This window comes from Protopterus annectens, chromosome 6.part1 (assembly GCF_019279795.1).
Source record: "Protopterus annectens isolate FY-2018-M chromosome 6.part1, PAN1.0, whole genome shotgun sequence".
NCBI lineage: Eukaryota > Metazoa > Chordata > Ceratodontiformes > Protopteridae > Protopterus > Protopterus annectens.
The window spans coordinates 529,391,075-529,410,075 of record NC_056738.1 but is presented as its reverse complement, the minus strand read 5'-3'; the positions used below and the strand labels follow the sequence as shown (position 1 = coordinate 529,410,075).

Genomic DNA, 19,001 nt, shown 5'->3' with positions numbered 1-19,001 from the left:
TCACCATCATTAGCTCAAACAGTACTATTCTTCATTACAACAGATACACATTTATCTAAATAACGGACACGTAGTGCCTTAAACTTCTTTTTACTACCATTGTATATTATTAAAAGGTGCACCCACTTTCCATAAAGCTGGTTACTGGCCATAATCACAGAGCTATTAAACAGTTCTAAAATATAAAACTTTCATGTTAACTTATTTTAAACATTTAACAACCATGCCACCTCATCCTTATGCCTTTTGGCCAGACATTCTAGATATATAAATGCAGTATTATTATAAAGCTACATTCTTAACGACTCAGATGGACTATCAGTGACTCGGGTTCATTCATTGTCTGATAACCTTGCATGCTGTAGATAGGTGAGGGACAAACACTTTACAATCACTTGTTGTGGCACAAAGGTCTGCACCAGGAAAGCTTGCCTATCATTTCAGTTCACCAATAATACCCTTACTCACATTTGACACCTATTTATTCATTCTCTGATCATCCTCACAATCCAAAACAGACCCTACACTGACCCTCAAAATTTGTACAAGACAGAGAAACTAATCCTAATTATTTTCTTAGGCTGATCTCTTTTTACTGATCAGATTTAGCTCTCTGGCAGTGTGGCATCCTCCCACTGGTACAAACTCAATCTCCTGCAAACTAGTCGCTAATTCAGTTGAAACCCCTCCAGACAGTCACCAGCTACCCCAAAAACTCAATAAGTGAACAGCATGGGAGAAAGTGGATCAGAGAACCACAGCAGCTGCCCACACAGTGAGCAGGTACATTTGTGATGATGACCCCACCCCTATATGTGCTGGTACTTCTATTTATACAGGCCAATGCCACAAAGTCTGACAGCCTCACTACCACACCCCCAAAATTGGGGACACATTCTTAAACCAGCCCACGTGCCTAAACACCATTCAAAGCCACAGACTCTACCAGAATTTCCAAAAATAGCCTGCCATAGAGCCAACATGTCATCTCCAATTCCCTCCGCCGGCCACATACAAGGAGGCAGAGACTTGTCATCCCCCCCACCCCACTCACCCCACACACACACACACACACACACACACACACACACACTCCAGTTCTAACTCGCACTTGAGCTGCTATCAAACTCGGGATGTAATCAGGGCTTTCTCCTTCTGCACTAGCTAAACTGGCACAGGAATTATTCTTAGATATGGCACCAGCCTAATGCAGGTCACATGCACACGTGGAAAGTTTGGAGTATTGCCAATTCACTAAAGTACTTCTTTGGCATATGGGAGGAAGTTGTAGCAACAGGTAAAAACCAACAAGGACAAAGTCACTCTAGTTAAGAGCTAAACTACTTAACTAATACACAAATATTATGTCCAACATGCAGATCATCCAGCTATGGATAGTGGAATTAAGGGGCCTTCCAAACAGAGTATTTGAGGCCCATCATGTAGTGTACCCTTGTAAATCAACTGATATGGTTACAGACAAAGCTAGCTTCTTTGTAGGTATACTACTGGGTTGAATGAAGAAGCCAGACAATAACTCAAAAGGCAGACTCCCTCAAGCACCAAAGTATCAAACAGACATAACTCTGAGTCATGCCCAGACAACAATGCCTGGTGAATACACAAAAAACTTAATCATGTGGCCACAGCACAAATGACTCTAATGAACCGCAAGCAGCCATGCTTTTGGAGTAGTTGTTAACTAGATTATTTTCCAATGGGAAGGAAGATGTCCAACTGCAAAGTGCAATGCAATTTGCAATCCACTTGGAAGGAGTTTACTTGGCAGCTCCCAGCTATTCACTCACTGCAGCAAAGAGGAGAAGCAACAGTTTGGTCTTTCTACATTCATGCACCTCCTTCAGGGCAAAACTTGCACTTCAAATGCAAACCAAGATGTGAAGGGCCTTATAACCTCTGGTTTCTACCCTTCTGATAGGGAAATTGGTTCAGGAACAATTCAGGTACCACTTTTGGGGTAGATGTGTACTGGAGCAATTCACACGGACCCGCAGATCATCACTATTTGCAGCATGACCTCAGGATATGTTCAGTGAAGTCCAACATGGGGAAATCTTCGATCATCCAGACTTAAAGAACCCCTTGTTTTATTCCCAAGGAGGGCAAAGTTTCTAATGCCCCTTTGAAAAGCAGATTCTAGGCCTGGCTGGAGGAGCTTGACCTTTTAGTGAAGGTCCTTTCCAACAAGATTTTAAGATCTCAAACACACTGCCATCCCTTGGCAAATCCATAGCCCACTGATCCCCACTGAAGTCCCTGCAAAATTAGGGTCACCCTGGACAGCCACCTTTGACACAAACAGACCATTACAGTGGCGTAGAGGGATAAAGCCATAACTACAGCCCAGCTGACCCAAGTAATTACAGCTAGGGTGACTAATGCAGCAGTGAAGGGGTAGATATTACCATGCGACGGGAGGTTGGTCTCAAGGGTATTCCCCACATGATCCTTTGCAGACAATGAATAAGTGTGAAGGAGAAGGCATAATCCTAAGAGGGATTATGGTGGAGACACTGACCGAGCTGCCATAAATGCAGAGAGATACATTAGCACATCCCCACTGCATGCCTGTCCTCTAGATGAAACGGAGGACCACAGGAGAAGGGGGGGGGGGATGCAGTAGGGCATAAAAAAAATAAATAAATAAATCCCCTAGCAGATGGTATGACAGACAGATTCCCTAGGACATCCTTAGGCTCAGTTCCAGCCCCAGTCCTTACGGAGAAAATCCAGGGGTGTGGAGAATACTCGTATACCCTGCAATGAATGTGGGGCACTGGGATAGGGTGCTGTACAATGAAGCGAGGGAACACACAAAAAAAAATAAATAAATAAAAAAATAAACACAACTTTCCCCTGACACAAAGCGCTCTACAGCGAGGCTATTAATTTGACTGCTGGGCCAAGAGAGTAATTTTCTTGGATGACTAAGCTGGCATCAGAGAATAAGACTATGTGACACTTGTGGGCAATTGCTTATCAGAGAAGAGATTCACCCTTCTTGGGGAGTCAGCAATGCCTAGAAGATGTGTCCAAGATGAAGGTCCTCAATGCTCTTCAAGATGTCATCTACCAGGTCCACTGAAGCCTAGACAAATAAAAAATCCCTCTTGGAAGAGGCATCTGGATGGACCACCCCACTTCCACCTTAAAGGCGGAGGTGTGTCCATATTCATTAAGGATATCCACACCTCCATGCTAGTTGCTCAGCATAATGCAGCCGAGGTTATCCAAGTGCAACTAACTCTGGGCAAAACTGCAATCAAAACTGTAGCTTGCTACAGATCACCCACCATGCTCCAGGATTCTCACTCCTCTTTTCTTGATGTACTGGAAAATATTAGGGTTCAAACACCCTAATAATGGGCGATTTCAACTACCCCACAATTAACTGGGAAAACTACTCCTGTACCAACTCCTTCGCTCAACACTTTCTGGAATTCATAAACTCCAATGCCCTGGATCAACTTATCCACACCCCCACCAGGGGCAACAATATCCTAGATCTAGTCATTACCAACATGAGTGACCGGTGTTCCACATCTGAAGTCAACCCCTCATTGGTCCGATCTGACCATAAGCTAAATTACTCTAGATATCCACATCCTGCCCCATCCCCCATTAAGGAAACCATGGTAAAAATTTCTCCAAAGCAAACTTCATGCTTCTTAAGACAGAAGTGGTGAACTTCATAGGTTCATACTAGGCTATCTGCCCTAGGGCATTTATAAGCCTAGCCAGAGTGTGTTTGGCTTTCGCCACCCATTTTAAATCAATTTTGCTATGCCCTTTTTCGAGGTTAGTATACTGTGCCTCTGTCTAACAGTGACACAGAAGTGATATCCGGGGTAAATCTACTATCTCCCATCCACTCATCAAGATTCCTCGAAGAGAGTCAATGAGGGACTCTGCCTAACCTGGACTGGGATTTTATTCCAGAGTGAAGGGAGCCTCTGGCTTATGAATCTGTCCCTCCAGCATGTCCTATTTATTTCAGTGCTGAAGTTAAAGTCTCTCGAGCGCGTAGCTCAATGGGATTTGGATTTTCTGAGGTGCAGCATGTCCATTAATTCTGGGTTGGACATGGCTTCATACATCAGGCACAGATCACCTCTGAGCAGGCAGTATACCACTGAGTAGAGCTGGAGTTTCTTTAACCGGGCAGCATATGGCATCTGTTTGAGCCCTTTGATCCTCTTGGTGAGGTACTTTTGGGGTCTTTCCAGTTGCTGCAGGTGTCTGGTAAGGTACATCCCAAAAGGGGCATTATGGGCCTGATGAGGGATGAGTAAAGAAGCACGATGACCTCCCCTGATCTAGATGTGAATCCCTTCATGATTAGGTGGGCTATATAAAATGTTTTTCTAACCATTTTGGCCATGTGGTTGTCAAATGAGAGATTGCTATCAACTTGGGTCCCCAGGTCCCTAATTACTTCTGCTCTACTTAATGGATTACCACCTAAGTGGTAATTTGTGAGCACTTTGTTTTTGCCAAAGGGGATGACTATACACTTTTTGGCGTTTAGCTTGATGCCATGGCTCTGGCACCAGTTGTCTGTTTCTATGAGGCCCTTTTGGAGGATGCTTGTGTCGGCTGGAGAGTCGATTATGGCGCCCAGTTTGCAGTCATCTGCGAACTTGGTCAGCCACAGTCCTTCCGTGTTGGCCTGTACCTCCGAGAAATATATAAAGAACAAGAGAGGTCCCAGGACTGAGCCTTGTGGGACGCCACTTGTAACTGGTTTGGAGTCTGACATGGCTCCAGTAATTCTAACCATGTGGGTTCTGTCCTTGAGCCAGTTTGCAACCCATCTAGTGACATAGGGGTTTATATTTAAGCTGGTGAGCTTATCTATAATGCCCGAGTGGGACATTGTATCAAAGGCTTTTGCGAGGTCCAGGTAGGCTGTGTGGACCAACTTCCCCTCGTCAATGGCCTTGGTGACTGTTTCAAAGAAATCAACCAGGTTTAAGAGGCAGGATCTGCCCTTAAAGCCGAACTGGGTAGGATCCAGTGTCTGTAGGTCCCCAATATCTTTATTTATGTGGTCCATGATGATCCTTTCCATAGCTTTGCAGACCAAGCTAGTCAGGCTTATGGGGCGATAGTTTCCAGGATCCGTTGAGGCACCACCTTTGTGGAGAGGGACCACTGTTGCTGTACGCCACTCTTTGGGTACATATCCTGTAGTAAGGCTGAGATTGAACAGTAGTTTTATGATTGGGTTTAGCTCTTCTTGGAGTTCATGTAGGATGCAGCCCGGGACACAGTCTGGTCCCATTGATAATGTGTTTTTTGCTTTGGAGAGGGCGGCTCTTACCTGAGCATCTGAGATGTCGGGGGTGCAGCACTCTGCTGGGATAGATATTTGCCCTTTTGGTGGGTGGGGTTGGTTTCTCTGAACCTGTCAGCTAGGATGTTGGCAAAGTCTGTGGGTTTGGTGTATTTTTTGTCATTTTGGACTAATTCTGAGCATATCTAGGAATTCCCACCCAGGTTCCTAACATAACTAAAGAAAGCCTTGTGATTATCCTTGGTGTCCTGTGCAATTTTTCTCTCGAAGCTGGCCTTAGATGATTTTATGAGTGCCCGTAGTTTTTTGCTAATACTGATCAGAGATGCTTCCCTTTTTGGGATTTTGCTCTATCATGTAGTAGCTTCCTCCTCCTATTGTATAGTTTGTTTATGGCTGGGGTCCACCAGACAGGACATCTGCCTTTGGAGGATTGGGTCTTGGTTTTATTTGGGATTGCATGATCCATGCATTCCTGAAGGTGTTCATAGAATGCGTTTATAAAGGATTCTGCGGTCTGGGCCGTATTTTCCACAGGCCCAGGGGCTTTGAAGGATTCCACCTTGGTTTTGAGGAGTGTGAACTTTGCTTTAGAGAAGTTTTTCACTGTGGTTTTCAGGGCAGGGGGTGGAGTCGGGATGTGAATATCCAGTGAGATTAGTTTATGGTCTGATCTTACCAGTGAGGGATACACTTCTGGTCTGGAGCAGAGAGTCCCCATGTTGGTGATGATCAGGTCCAGTATGTTTTCCCCTCTTGTGGGAGTGGTAACAAGTTGTTCCATAGCATTTGAGTTTATAAATTCTAAGAACCTTTGGGCTAGGGTAATGCTCCCAGTCTATGTTTGGGTAGTTGAAGTCATGACACCCATGCAGATGGACAATACAGTTACGACTACTGAATCCTACACAATTGCACTTTATAAGCACTTACATGAGTGCATGGATCGTGCTATCCCAAAAAGAACTAAGACATTATCCTCCAGAAAAGGAAGCCAATCTGGTGGTCCCCTGCCATAAACAAACTGTACAACAGAAGGAAGAAACTGTTGCAAAAAAGAGTAAAATCCCATGAGTGGAGGAGCTCCCTGGTCAGCCTCAGTACGAAGCTGCGATCCCTGATAAAATCCTCCAAAGCTAGTTACGAAAACAAAATCGCCACTGATTTTAAAGACAACCACAAGGCATTTTATATCTAGGTCAAGAATCTCAATGGCAACACTCAGATCTGCTCTGAATTACAGCACAATGGCACTAAATATACAGACACAACTGACAATGCCAACATCCTGGCAGATAGGTTCAGTGTTAAGTTTATCCCCCTCTCACCCCCTAAAGAGCCCATCTCTATACCAGAAGAATGCAAAGTTCCTGTAATCACGGCTGCACAGGTAAAAACCACACTCTCCAAAGCCAAGAACTTTTAGTTATGTACTTACCATAACTTTAGATGTATGGGACCTATCTCGCCTACATTCTCTACAGATGGGTTCGGAGCCGATCCTCGGCTCCGACTCGGCATGATATACAATAGCACGAAGTCTCTTATTGGCTGAGTTACCTCATATCCCAGGAGGCACCACTACTGCTTCCCCAGATCTTGTTTGTCCACACACATGCACACACACACATAGACTGCTGTTATAAGATTGCCAGGTGTTTCAAGAGAGGAAACAGTTGTATTCGGACCGTCCGGTCTCTTCTGGCCTCCAAGGCAGGGGGAAGGAGGGTGGGTTATTAGGAATGTAGGCGAGATGGATCCCATACATCTAAAGTTATGGTAAGTACATAACTAAAAGATGTAATGTGATCCTATCTTGCCTACATTCTCTACAGATGGGACGGCGTCCCTAGCACCTAATTCCTGGGTGGCTCATTGGAAAACGGTCCGGAGAACCGTGGAACCGAAGGAAGCTCGACCCCTAGATGCCACATCCAATTTGTAGTGAGAAATAAAGGTGTGTAGAGAAGACCACGTAGCAGCCGCACAAATGTCATTAATAGAGAGCTTGGAATGAAAGGCTGCCGAAGTGGCCATAGCCCTGGTAGAATGAGCTTTCACTGGAATTGTAAGCTCTTTATTTGAAATACGATAAATATGACTGATGCAGTCTCTGATCCACTTGGCAATAGTGACCTTCGTGATTGCTTTGCCCAATTTATTGTCCGAAAAGGACACAAACAGTTGATCTGATTTTCGTGCTTGGTGTGTCCTATCCAAATAGAAACGTAATTGTCTGTGCACATCTAAGCTGTGAAAGGTATACTCAGCTCTGTTTGTATACTTAGGGAAAAAAAATGGTAATTCCAGTGATTGTTGCAAACAAAAAAGTTAGAACAAACCTTTGGTATAAAAGGATGGGTTTGGTCTAAGAGATACTCTATCCTTGTGAAATACCAGGTATGGTGGTTTGACACATAAGGCTTGAAGTTCTGAAACTCGCCTGGCTGATGTGATAGCAACTAGAAGGGCAGTCTTCCAAGAAAGAAATTTCAAGTCACAGGTTGCTGCCGGCTCAAAGGGAGGTGCGGTTAAAGCGGCTAACACTACGTTAAGGTCCCACGGTGGTGCGGGATGAGATATAGGGGGCCGTAGAAGCCAAGCTCCTTTAATAAAGGCTTTGCACAACTTATTGCTCATTAAGGGTGGTTCTACGTTCTCGTGAAAATTGGAAATAGCTGCCAATTGAACTTTGATGGTAGACACCGAACAACCCTGGTTGAACAGGGAAGTTAAAAACTTCAGAACCTCTGACACTGAAGCTGTCATAGGGTCTAATCCTCAGAGTTGGGCCCAAATAGCAAACCTCTTCCATTTACTGCCATACATCTTTTTGTAGAAGTCTTGTGGGCCGAGGACAAAATATGCAAGACTTCAGGGTCGAAAGAATGGTTCCTAACTATGGTCGGAAGAGGAGTAGCCAAGCTGCTAGCTTCAATAAATGTAGGGACTTATGGAGCTGTCCCGACTGATGCGTCAGGAGGTCCGGAACTTGGTCCAGGAACCAGGGACCGTCCAATGCATACTTGCGAAGAAAAGGGAACCAAACTTGACGAGGCCAGTATGGGGCAATTAGAATCATTTTGCTTCCCAAGCGAATCGCCTTCTGAATCACCTTGGGGAGAAGGGGAACCGGTGGAAAAACGTATAGCAGACCGGAGGGCCAAGGTTGGACCAGAGCATCCTTGGGCATCTCCCCCGGAACTGGAATGAGAGAGAAGAACTGCTGGCATTTTGTGTTGAGAGGAGTTGCGAAAAGATCGCAACATGGAACTCCCCATCTGGTGAAAATCTGTGTTACCACTTTGTGATTCAACGACCATTCGTGAGGGGAGAGAATAGTCCTGCTCAGTCTGTCGGCTAACACACTGGATGTCCCCGGAATGTGTGTTGCCACTAGAAAGCGTTTAGTAGCAATCGCCCAATCCCATACCTTCATGGCCTCTCTGCAAAGGGGGTAAGACCTGGTCCCTCCTTGCTTGTTCAAGTACCAGACTACCGACATGTTGTCGGACTGAATGGCAATCGTCCCCAGGGGGAGGTGAGCGTGCAATGCTTGCAACATTAAAAGCACCGCCCTCATTTCCAGGATATTGATGTGGAGAAGACTCTCGTCGAGTGCCACGTGCCTTGAACCGACCTGTCCAGATAATATCACCCCCACCCTGTCTGGGAGGCGTCCGTAGTCAACGTGGCCGAGGGGGATGTGGCAACGAAGGGTCGCCCCTGAACCAGGTTGGAGGAAAGAAGCCACCAACGAAGATCCTGTTTGCATGTCTCTGTGATCAATATGTGGTGACTGAGGGGGAGGTCTTGATAAGGCCACTGGACTGAGAGGAGCCACTGGAGTATCCTCATATGCAACCTTGCCAAGGGGACGAGAAGAATGGTGGCTGACATGGAACCTGGCAGCTGCAGTACCATTCTCGCTGGAGCGTGACGTCTGAGGAGTAACGCCCGAACTTGAGACTGCAATGTTGCTATTCTTTCCGCAGGAAGATAGACTCGCATCTGCCTTGAGTCTATTTCTGCACCAATAAACAGAATACGCTGTGATGGCAGCAATACGGATTTTGTCCAGTTGAAGGAACTGCCTAGGGAGATAGTGGCTGCTAGAGTTTTTAAGAGTAGATGCCTTGAGGTGGCAGTTAGGAGCCAGTCGTCTAGGTATGGAAACACTTGGAATCCTAGACTTCTCAGGTGAGCAGTCACCACTGCCAAACATTTACCCTGGGGGCTGTGGTGAGACCAAAGGGCAGTGCACGGAACTGGAAATGACTGTCCCCTAGGCTGAAGCGCAAGTGTCTCCTGGATGCCTGATCTATCAGGATGTGATAATAGGCGTCCTTGAGATCTATGGAGCACATCCAAACACCCTTCTCCAGAAGTGGGAGAATGGTTTGCAAGGTGACCATCCGGAATTTGGACTTTTTCACTGATCGGTTTAACCTGCTGAGATCCAAAATGGGCCTCAAGTCCCCGGTCTTTTTTGGTACCAAAAAGAATCTTGAGTAAGTCCCTGATCCGGCCTGATCTGCGGGGACAGGTTGGATGACTCCTTTTTGAAGCAGCTTTGAAATTTCGATGGCTGCCATATCCCGTTGACTGGGTGGCGGGTCCGGGATTCTTTGGGATGGTGGGGGGGGGGTTGAGAGAAGGGAATGGTGTAACCTCCGGCGATGATTCGGAGCACCCATTGGTCCTGAGTGATACTTTCCCAGGCCTTTAGGTGCCTCGAAAAACGACCCCCGACTGGCTCCGGAGCTGCACAGTCGGGCACTCCTTCAGGGATGCTGGAAGGAGGAGGAGCCACGAAAGGACTCGCGGTCTCCAGTGTTGCGGGGGCCTCCGCCGCCTCTGGGACGGCGTCTCCCTGAAAAATTTCCCCTTCCACTGCCTCTAGAGGGGGAATCGCTCTGCTGTGATGAGTAAGACTTTGAGACTTACGGAACCACATTTTCCCTCCTCTTCGAGCCTTGGGATAAGGTCTAAAGGGAGTGGAAAACCGGGCCCCTACGGCAGTTTAAGTCTTACCCTCCTGCTCTTGGCAGTCAACGTGTCCTTTACCTTGGGTCCAAAAAGGAGGACCCATCAAGGGCCGGCAAAGGAAGACTTAAAGGCCTCCGCAAAGTGACACAGGCGTAGCCAGGCTTGTCTCAGTTGAGCAACACCTGTGCCCGCCGCCCTGCTCGCTCCTTCGGCTGCATACGAAATGAGCCTCATGGACGAGTTGGATAGGGAGGACAGGGTAGCCAACTGGGAGTTAACCGTCTGGGCTAACTGCTCAGGTAAGTTACCAGAGAGGGTATCCGAAAGCTCCTTGACCAGATCCCTCTGCAGTCTCGTAAAGTGCATCAGGTAGTTCAGAGACCTTAATGTAAAGGTTGCTGAAGCAAGGGTGCGCTTCCCATACCGATCCATGCTCCTAGACTCCTTATTAGGAGGATGGACGGACGTTGAAGCCTCTGTCACATCTTGTTGGGTAGCAGATGCCACCACCAAGGCATCTACAGCCACACCTTTAGTAAGAAAGTCCTTATCAGGGGGTGCCGAAAGGAATTTATTGGGGTCCGGATGTTCCCACGCCCTTCGAGAGATCAAATCCAGGAGCTCATTGAAGGGCGGAGACACCCAGGAGGCGGAGGGCTGAGCCCCGAAGGCCTTGAGGAACACAGACTCCTCAGCAGAAGGGGGTTTGGACTGCCAGTCGCCTCGTTGCTTAAGGATTTCTAAGATGTCCGCAAAGGATACATCATCCGAGGACGACTTGGGGGACCCTTCCGCATCATCGAGGTCGGTATCCGAGGTGAGAGACTCATCAGGGGAGTCAATGTGCTTCCTCTTGCACTGTCTCTTCCTCGGGGGTTCCTCCGAAGACGTTTCGGAGGGACCTCCAGGAAGAAGGGAACCCCTGACGGGGGTAACCTCAGGCCCCAGGGCTCCGCTGTCGTGAGACAGGGGGATTGCAAAGGAACCAGTCTCCGTGCCAAGGGAAGGTGGTGGTGAGATGGTAGAGGTGGCCAGAGAGGATTTGGCCAAGGCACTCCTCTGGCCTTGAAGGCGGGACCCCCAGAATTCTGGGAAGGTTCAACCCCCAAGGCCACAACAGCAGTAGGAACTCCTGCCGCCGACGCACCGAGAGGGAGGCTCGGAACCGAAAGGATCGGTCCCGAAGCGTCCCCCCCCGGGCTGACAGAGGAGGTCCGCATACTGAACACCGACCCGAAGGGCAGGGTTGGAGTTAGGGTCGGAACAGACCCGACAACCTCCACCGGCTCCACCAACACCGACTCCAACGGCGCCGAAGCTGTTGGAGGAGGAATCAAGATGGCAGCCAACTGGGCTGGAGCCTAGACCAACTTTTGAAAGACCGGAGACTGAAAAAGCCTTTGAAGCACCCTGTCTACATCCGAATTGGACATCCTCGACGACCGAGAAGAGACCGACCGGGTCCGAGTCGACTTCGCCGCTGGCTCCGAAAGACTGGGGGACCGGCTCTGAATGGTTTCGAGAAGTATCGGCGCAGAGGGAGATTCCACCACTACTGCAATTTCCCTCGGAGCCGATGTGGACTTCGGCACCGAAGGGGAAGAGTCTGAGCGGGCAACCTTCATCGGCTCCAAAGGCAGTGGAGCCTATGGAGATGACTCGCCTCTCGACGCCCGAGCTCTTGGCTCCGAAGGCAGAGGAGTCGAGGCTGGAGACATCGAGGCAGACCGTTCCGCCCTCTGCTCCGAAGTCCGTGGAGCCGACGGAGAAGCCTGCCTTGACTTTTTTGCTGCCGGATCCGACGGGCTGGTCGGAGCCGAAGATTTTTTCTTCCTCGACGGGGAAGAAGAAGAAGATAGGGCTTCCTCAAAGGAAGGGGTAATAAACCCTTTCAAAATCAACTTATTTTTCTTCTCTTGGAGCACGCGAGAGGAAAAAGCGTGGCAAACACTACAGGATTCCTGTAGGTGCTTCGGCCCCAAACAGTATACACATAACAAATGGTCGTCCGTAATGGACATTTTATAATTGCATTTTGAACATTTTTTAAATCCTGATGGCCTATGTTCTATGGCTATCTACTTCAACTGAACTTTAAAGAGAAAGAACTTCAACACTGACTTTAAAGAAAATACACGTAGACTAAGGCAAGGTCCCTCTAAGTTAAACGGGAACACTTACCACCAAGAAAATAATACAATTTACCACAAAGTTGTAAATTGCAAAATCACACAATGAGTAGCTGTTAAACAGCCCTAACTAAGGCGCGTGGGCTAGGCAAAGGCCCCTCTACCTTAAACGGGCCCTTTACCGAAGAAAACATGATTTTTACCACAAACTTTCCAAAAAAAATCAGTCACACAACAATAAGTAGCTGTTAAACAGCTTTTGGGTAAATTTAGCAAAATTTCTGACAGAAATATAAGCACTAGAGGCACTTAGGTCAGCCAAGTCCGAGACCACGTCTATGCTGTAGAAGCGGCAAACGAGATCTGGGGAAGCAGTAGTGGTGCATCCTGGGATATGAGGTAACTCAGCCAATAAGAGACTTCGTGCTATTGTATAGCGTGCCGAGTCGGAGCAGAGGATCGGCTCCGAACCCATCTGTAGAGAATGTAGGCGAGATAGGATCACATTACATCACAGCATCCATGGGGCCAGACAACATCCCAGGCTGCGTTCTACACGAACTACAGAACGAACTGGCACCCCACCTAAGTACCATGTTCAATCATAGCCTCACCTCAGGCTTTGTGCCTGCTGAATGGCGCACAGCGATGGTTATCCCACTCCACAAGGGGGGAGCCACCACGGACCCCGGGAACTACCACCCAATTAGCCTGATGAGCCTGGTCTGCAGGGCCATGGAACTTATAAACAAAGACATTGGTAATCTCCAAACTCTGGACCCCACCCAGTTTGGGTTTGTAAATGGCAGATCATGTCTACTAAACCTAAGCAGTCACCAAAGCCGTAGACAAGGGTAAGGTGGTTCACACAGCCTATCTAGATCTTGCCAAGGCTTTCGACACCATCCCCCACTCTGGAATTATAGATAAACTCACTAAACTAGGTATAAATCCCTATGTCACAAGATGGGTTGCCAACTGGCTCACTGACAGAACCCACAATGTGAAAGTAGCAGACTCCAAATCTGACTTCAGACCAGTGACAAGTGGAGTACCACAGGGTTCAGTCCTGGGTCCTCTCCTGTTTGGTATCTACTTCTCTGAAGTACAGGCTAACACAGAAGGTCTTTGGCTAACAAATTTCACAGATGACTGCAAACTAGGAGCCACAATCGAAACTCCTAACGATGTGGACATCCTACAAAAGGGCCTCACTGAGACAGATGCCTGGTGTCAAAGCCATGGCCTCAAGCTCAATGCCAAAAAGTGCATTGTCATCCCCTTTGGTAAAAACTCTGTACCCATGAACTACAACATAGGCGGTAGTATACTTAACACCGAAAGGGTGATAAGAGACCTTGGGACACAGGTGGACAGTGGTCTCTCCATTGATAATCACATCGCCACAGTAGTCAGGAAATCCTTCTACCTCATCACAAAAGGTTTCTCATCCAGAAAAAAGATGTCATTGTTCCCCTCTACTCATCACTCAGACCCATTATAGAGTACAACGCCCCTTTTGGTATGTACCTCACAAGACCTCAACTGGAAAGGACGCAGAAATACCTCACAAAGAGGATTACTAGCCTCAAACAGATGCCCTACGCAGACCGTCTCAAAAACTCCAGCTTTACTCCGTCGCATATCGCCTACTCAGAGGTGATCTCTGCCTAACATACAAAGCTATATCAAACCCAGAGCTGTTGGACATGCTGCACTTAAAGAAATCCCAATCCCCCCAAGCTACATGCTCTAGGGACCTAAACCTCGTCACCACAATAAACAGAATATGCCAGAGAGATAGATTCCTGTCGCAGAGACTTCCCATACTCTGGAACAAACTACCTATCTATATCAAACAAAGCTCCTCATTAGCACTCTTCAAGAAAAATCTTGATGATTGGATGGGAAATAGGAAATTCACCTCGGGGATCACCTCTGTGACTCTGCTCGACAGTGGCACAGGAAAATAATTTTCTTGGGTGGCAAAAGCCAGGGTACCTTTTTGGCTGGACTTGTATAGGCCCCAGGGCTGATAGCCTAGCACCCTACCTATAAAAGAAAGGCCTCACCCAGGCCATTTTATGCAGTTATGAGTCAAAAACCTACAAGCTCAAACAGAGCTTCAACCTAGTCAGAATTAGAGTATATCATATGGAAGTCTCTAGTGAACACTAGCAACGGAGTCCTGAACACTTCCTCCTTCAGTGCAAACTCTTTGAGGGAGGAAAACTTCTCTAGTGTCTGGTCCGCTACAGAGGCCTTGGACAAATCAACAGGTGCTGAACAGCTGAGAAATCAAAGTCCTAGTGTGGTATAGGAGAAAACTCAATTGCTCACTCTTCCCAAACTGTTAGATTTCCTGTCCAGAGACAAAGTGGCAAAATACTGCTGAGTCCAGGCACCAAGCAGTATCGACAAGCTCACAGGTGTCAGCATGAGAATGCCCAGTGAAGATCTCACTAGATTAAGTATGTGTTTTATAGACAGCCTATATTTTCTTGGATGGTACAAAAGCAGAGTCTGCATGCTTACAGACTACAGATATGGCATCCTTAATAATTAGCTCCATGGGAGAGATTATGAGCATTTCCCTTTTGCTCTTAAGTAGATATGAAACAATATAATATTGGCAAAAACAAGCCAGGATGGTAAACAGGGAAGTAACAGTAGGTAAGGCACTACACATGGTGGTAATGCACATTTAGGAACCCTGCTGAACCAATTTTAGTTGACAATTCTAACTTTTTTTTTTTTTTACATAATTATTACCTAGTATATATTATCTACTTCGAGTTATGTGGCAAGTATTTCCATTTTGCATAATGCATATGCAGTAAATTTAAATATACGTTTGAGAAATAAATAGGTGAGTTAGTAAACAACGAAGCTGCTGAGAAGCTCTAAGCACAGCTGAAGTAGAGTATGCAAGACAAATTTTAAACACTGGATATAATACAGAATACACTAGATTAATGTCTGGACTCTGACAAACGGTCCGAATTAAAGCAAGATCCAAATTAGCTTCCATCTTGTTGGCCCTGATCAACTACCACACCCTCCACCTGACCATTATGTGACTCGAGTCATCTGACCACACAAAAGATCTCGTGAAATCAGGCTGTTGCATCCGACATATTCCTTATCAAAGGCTACATCTGAATAAGATAAAAACACTATAGAAAAATCTAAGACAGTTGTAATCATGCATGTAAAATTACAACATAGTGCTGCAGAAATTGTGTAATTTATGTAGATACTTACGTCCAGCCCTGTCCAACTGAGACTCCTGAGAGAAATACTCCCTGAATGCTTGCATTCCTCTTCTTGAACATCACCAAATTGCCCAGGATGTTCAGCAGAACACAGGCAAAAAATGTTAGATGCTCTACATGCCAAAACTGTCCTTCATGTATCCAGCCCAGAGCATCTCCTTCTTCCAAAATCAAGTAAAGAATTTCTATAGACACAACAGATATTAATAGCAGCGTTACACTTATTGGCACTGCCACACCGGGATCGACCGACTTCCACAGCTTGAATAGCATATTCTTCATAGTTTCTGCAGTTTCAGTCACTTGGCTACTTCATTCAAAGAAGTCGGTATCTAGAAAGAAAAAAATAAACAAACAGATCATCTTCAAGTTGCTGCTTCCTGTAATTTATGCAACTACGCTTTCACAAAGCCGATATGCTTATGAAATAAATGTGCAACATTTACAATGTTTTAGGTCTGATATTTGTCATTTGGAATGGTTTCACGTATATTTCTGAACTTCTCCCGAAGCTTAAGTAGCTGTGTTCAGTCAGAATTTTGCAGTTAAAGACTGAATGATCGATAAACACCTTCCCTCATAACCATTATGAGTCAATGTAGTCATTAAAAATAATTTTATTAAACTCAGGTCTATAGAGATTACATTTCAAATAAAAATACTCAACTGTACACTTTTAATTTCAAAATTTAAAAATAAAAATACAAATATATTTCTCTTTAAATACGCAGTTTATCTTTATAGTAAAACCTAATATAGTGATTTTTCTTGTTACTTCCTCCGCTCCTTGCTACAAGCGCAAAACTGGGTATAGGATCTTTTCCTCAAGTACCAATGAATTATTTTTTTCTTCAGAAATGGTAAACTTTGCTTTACAAACCCCTGAAGTTCATTACTGCCTGCTTGCACTTGTTCACACTTCTTTGGATTCAGCCAAAGCATTTGATACTATACCTATACATACTATACAATATGCATTAAAAGCATTCCCCAACACGATGAGGTGAATAGCCAACTGGTTGAATAATAGAACCCAAATAATTAAGGTGGGGGCACTTCCTCAGAAAGTATGGGGCACAGTACTAGGACCTCTCCTTCTCCAGTCTCCAGACCTGGAATCAGGACATTTGGTTAAACAAGTTTGCAGCTCACAAACTGGGCATGATAGTCAAATCTGCGTCCGATAGCTATTCATCACAGCAGGAACTAACCCAGTAAACATCTGGTATATGAAAAAGGACTAAAATTAACTGTGAAAAATTACAGTACTGGCACTTTTGGTAAACAACTCTTTCCCTCATCTTACAGTACAGCCAATACCCACTTCAAAATGAAAGGAATTTTTGAACCTGGGTCAATAATTCTCTCCCTCTCTCCTTTGACAATCATGTAGTCAGAAAATCCTTTTATTTAATGCAACTATGTGTAAAGGCATCTGATCAAGGTCAAAAGAAGCTATCACCTCTGTTTATGCACCTCCAATTAGACCAATTACTGAGTATGACTCCCCCTTCAGGATGTACCTTTCTAGACATATTAAAGCAACTGGAAAGACCCCAGAGGTTCCTAACCAAGACGACTGTTCACTTAAAGTCCCTGCGCTATCAGGAAAGGCTTGAAGCACCATCCCTTTACTTGTTTACTTAAAGGATCTTGTGGGATGATCTATTACTTGCATTCCGCACATCTGGGGACCTCATTCGCCTTGATTTCCTGTATATTTTCCAGTCAAATTACTCCACTATTACACAGACCATGGATTTCTCTCTACTAGCACATAAATAAAATGTGCTGAGCACATAAATAAAATGTGCTGGCACCTTAGATTCTTCAAACTAAACCTGAATGATTGGATGGATACTCATTAATTTACATTTGGATTGTACTGCTTTGCTCTAATTGAGAAGGGAATATAGCAGGAGAGTGGGCAATGGCAAGGCATAAATGATCTTGTGATTCTTATTGACCAGTATGTAATGGAATAAAATGATGCATAAAAATTAAGTTCTGATAGCATATGATCAAATATTCAAACGTGCATGCAGCTTTCTCCGATCTCATTTTCTAACTGCCACTTAGAATCCACGTAGCAAAGGAAACAGGAGTCATCAAAAAGCAAAATGACTAGTCGTGTACCTAATGGCTCAATCTGTGACCCCTCCTTTTTGGTATACACTTCTCAGATCTGGAACGACAAATTCAGACCTATAGCTAATCAAGTTTGCTAATGATTGAAACCTAGGTGTCGCTGTCTTTTCCCCCTCAGACCTGGGATTCCCACAACAAGAACTAATCCATACAAATCACTTACGTAATGAAAAGGGACTCCAGTACTACCACTTTTGGTCAAAGACTCATCTACAACTTACAGCATAAACAGTACACCAATTCAAACACAAAACTGTCATCGTGGCAATATGGTTAATTATCTTCTTTGATCACCATGTCACCTTAGTAGTCAAGAAATCCTTCTATTTAGCACAACTACTTTCTATAGGCATTTCATCCAGTACACAGCACTGACCAGGACAGTTATAGAACATAATGCTACCTTCGATATGTACCCATCCAGACATTACCCAGCTAGAAAAAACCCAGAAGTTTCTAACAAAAAAGGATAAATGGAATAAAGTCCACTGGCTACCAAGACAGACTAGAAACCCTATCCCTATACTAATAGAATCATAAATTACTAGGGTAATGGGTCCTAGAGCCTTTTTAAACCTAGCCATTCATGCCCCAATTTTCCCAATTATCAATGCCCATGGGCTAGAATAGCTTTGATACAGGTCTGTGTCTTAGGGCATCTACAAACTACCCCTGTCCATCAGGGCCACAGGTGACGAGCCTGGGGTGAATTTGTGATTTCCTGTCCATTGGTCCAAAGTGTGTTCGAATAGGCTTAGGGAAGAGCTCTGTTTTACATGACTGTTCCAGAGAAGGGGTAATTGAGACACATACCTGTCCCTCCAACAAGTTTTGTTGATGTCACACTGTCTAGATCTTTAAATGGAGTAATTCTAGTACTATTTGTTTTGAGAATGCATAGCAGATCCATTAGGGCTGGATCAGAGAATGGCTTGTAGGCAAGACATAGATCACCCCTTATTAGTCTGTAAGTGGCAGAGTATGGTGACAGGGCTCTGAGGCAGTCTGCATAGGACATATTTACACCCATATTCTTTTAGTGAGGAAACTCAATTATTGGTCTACCGAGTCTGTTATATGCCCCTACACGGTGATTTATCTCTTGCATTCCATGACATAAAGGACTCCACTTTCCTTGATGTT

At 45.4% G+C, this 19,001-nt stretch overlaps 1 protein-coding gene across 1 annotated transcript in view; it reads right to left on the bottom strand.

The window, feature by feature from the left end:
• Positions 1-19,001, bottom strand: part of ZDHHC24 (zinc finger DHHC-type containing 24) — a 321,863-nt gene that overhangs the window by 247,280 nt on the left and 55,582 nt on the right. Inside the window, exon 3 of the mRNA XM_044075408.1 lies at positions 15,700-16,042. Coding sequence (XP_043931343.1) covers positions 15,700-15,992 — 293 coding nt within the window. The 5' untranslated portion in view covers positions 15,993-16,042. The remainder of the gene's footprint in view (positions 1-15,699; positions 16,043-19,001) is intronic.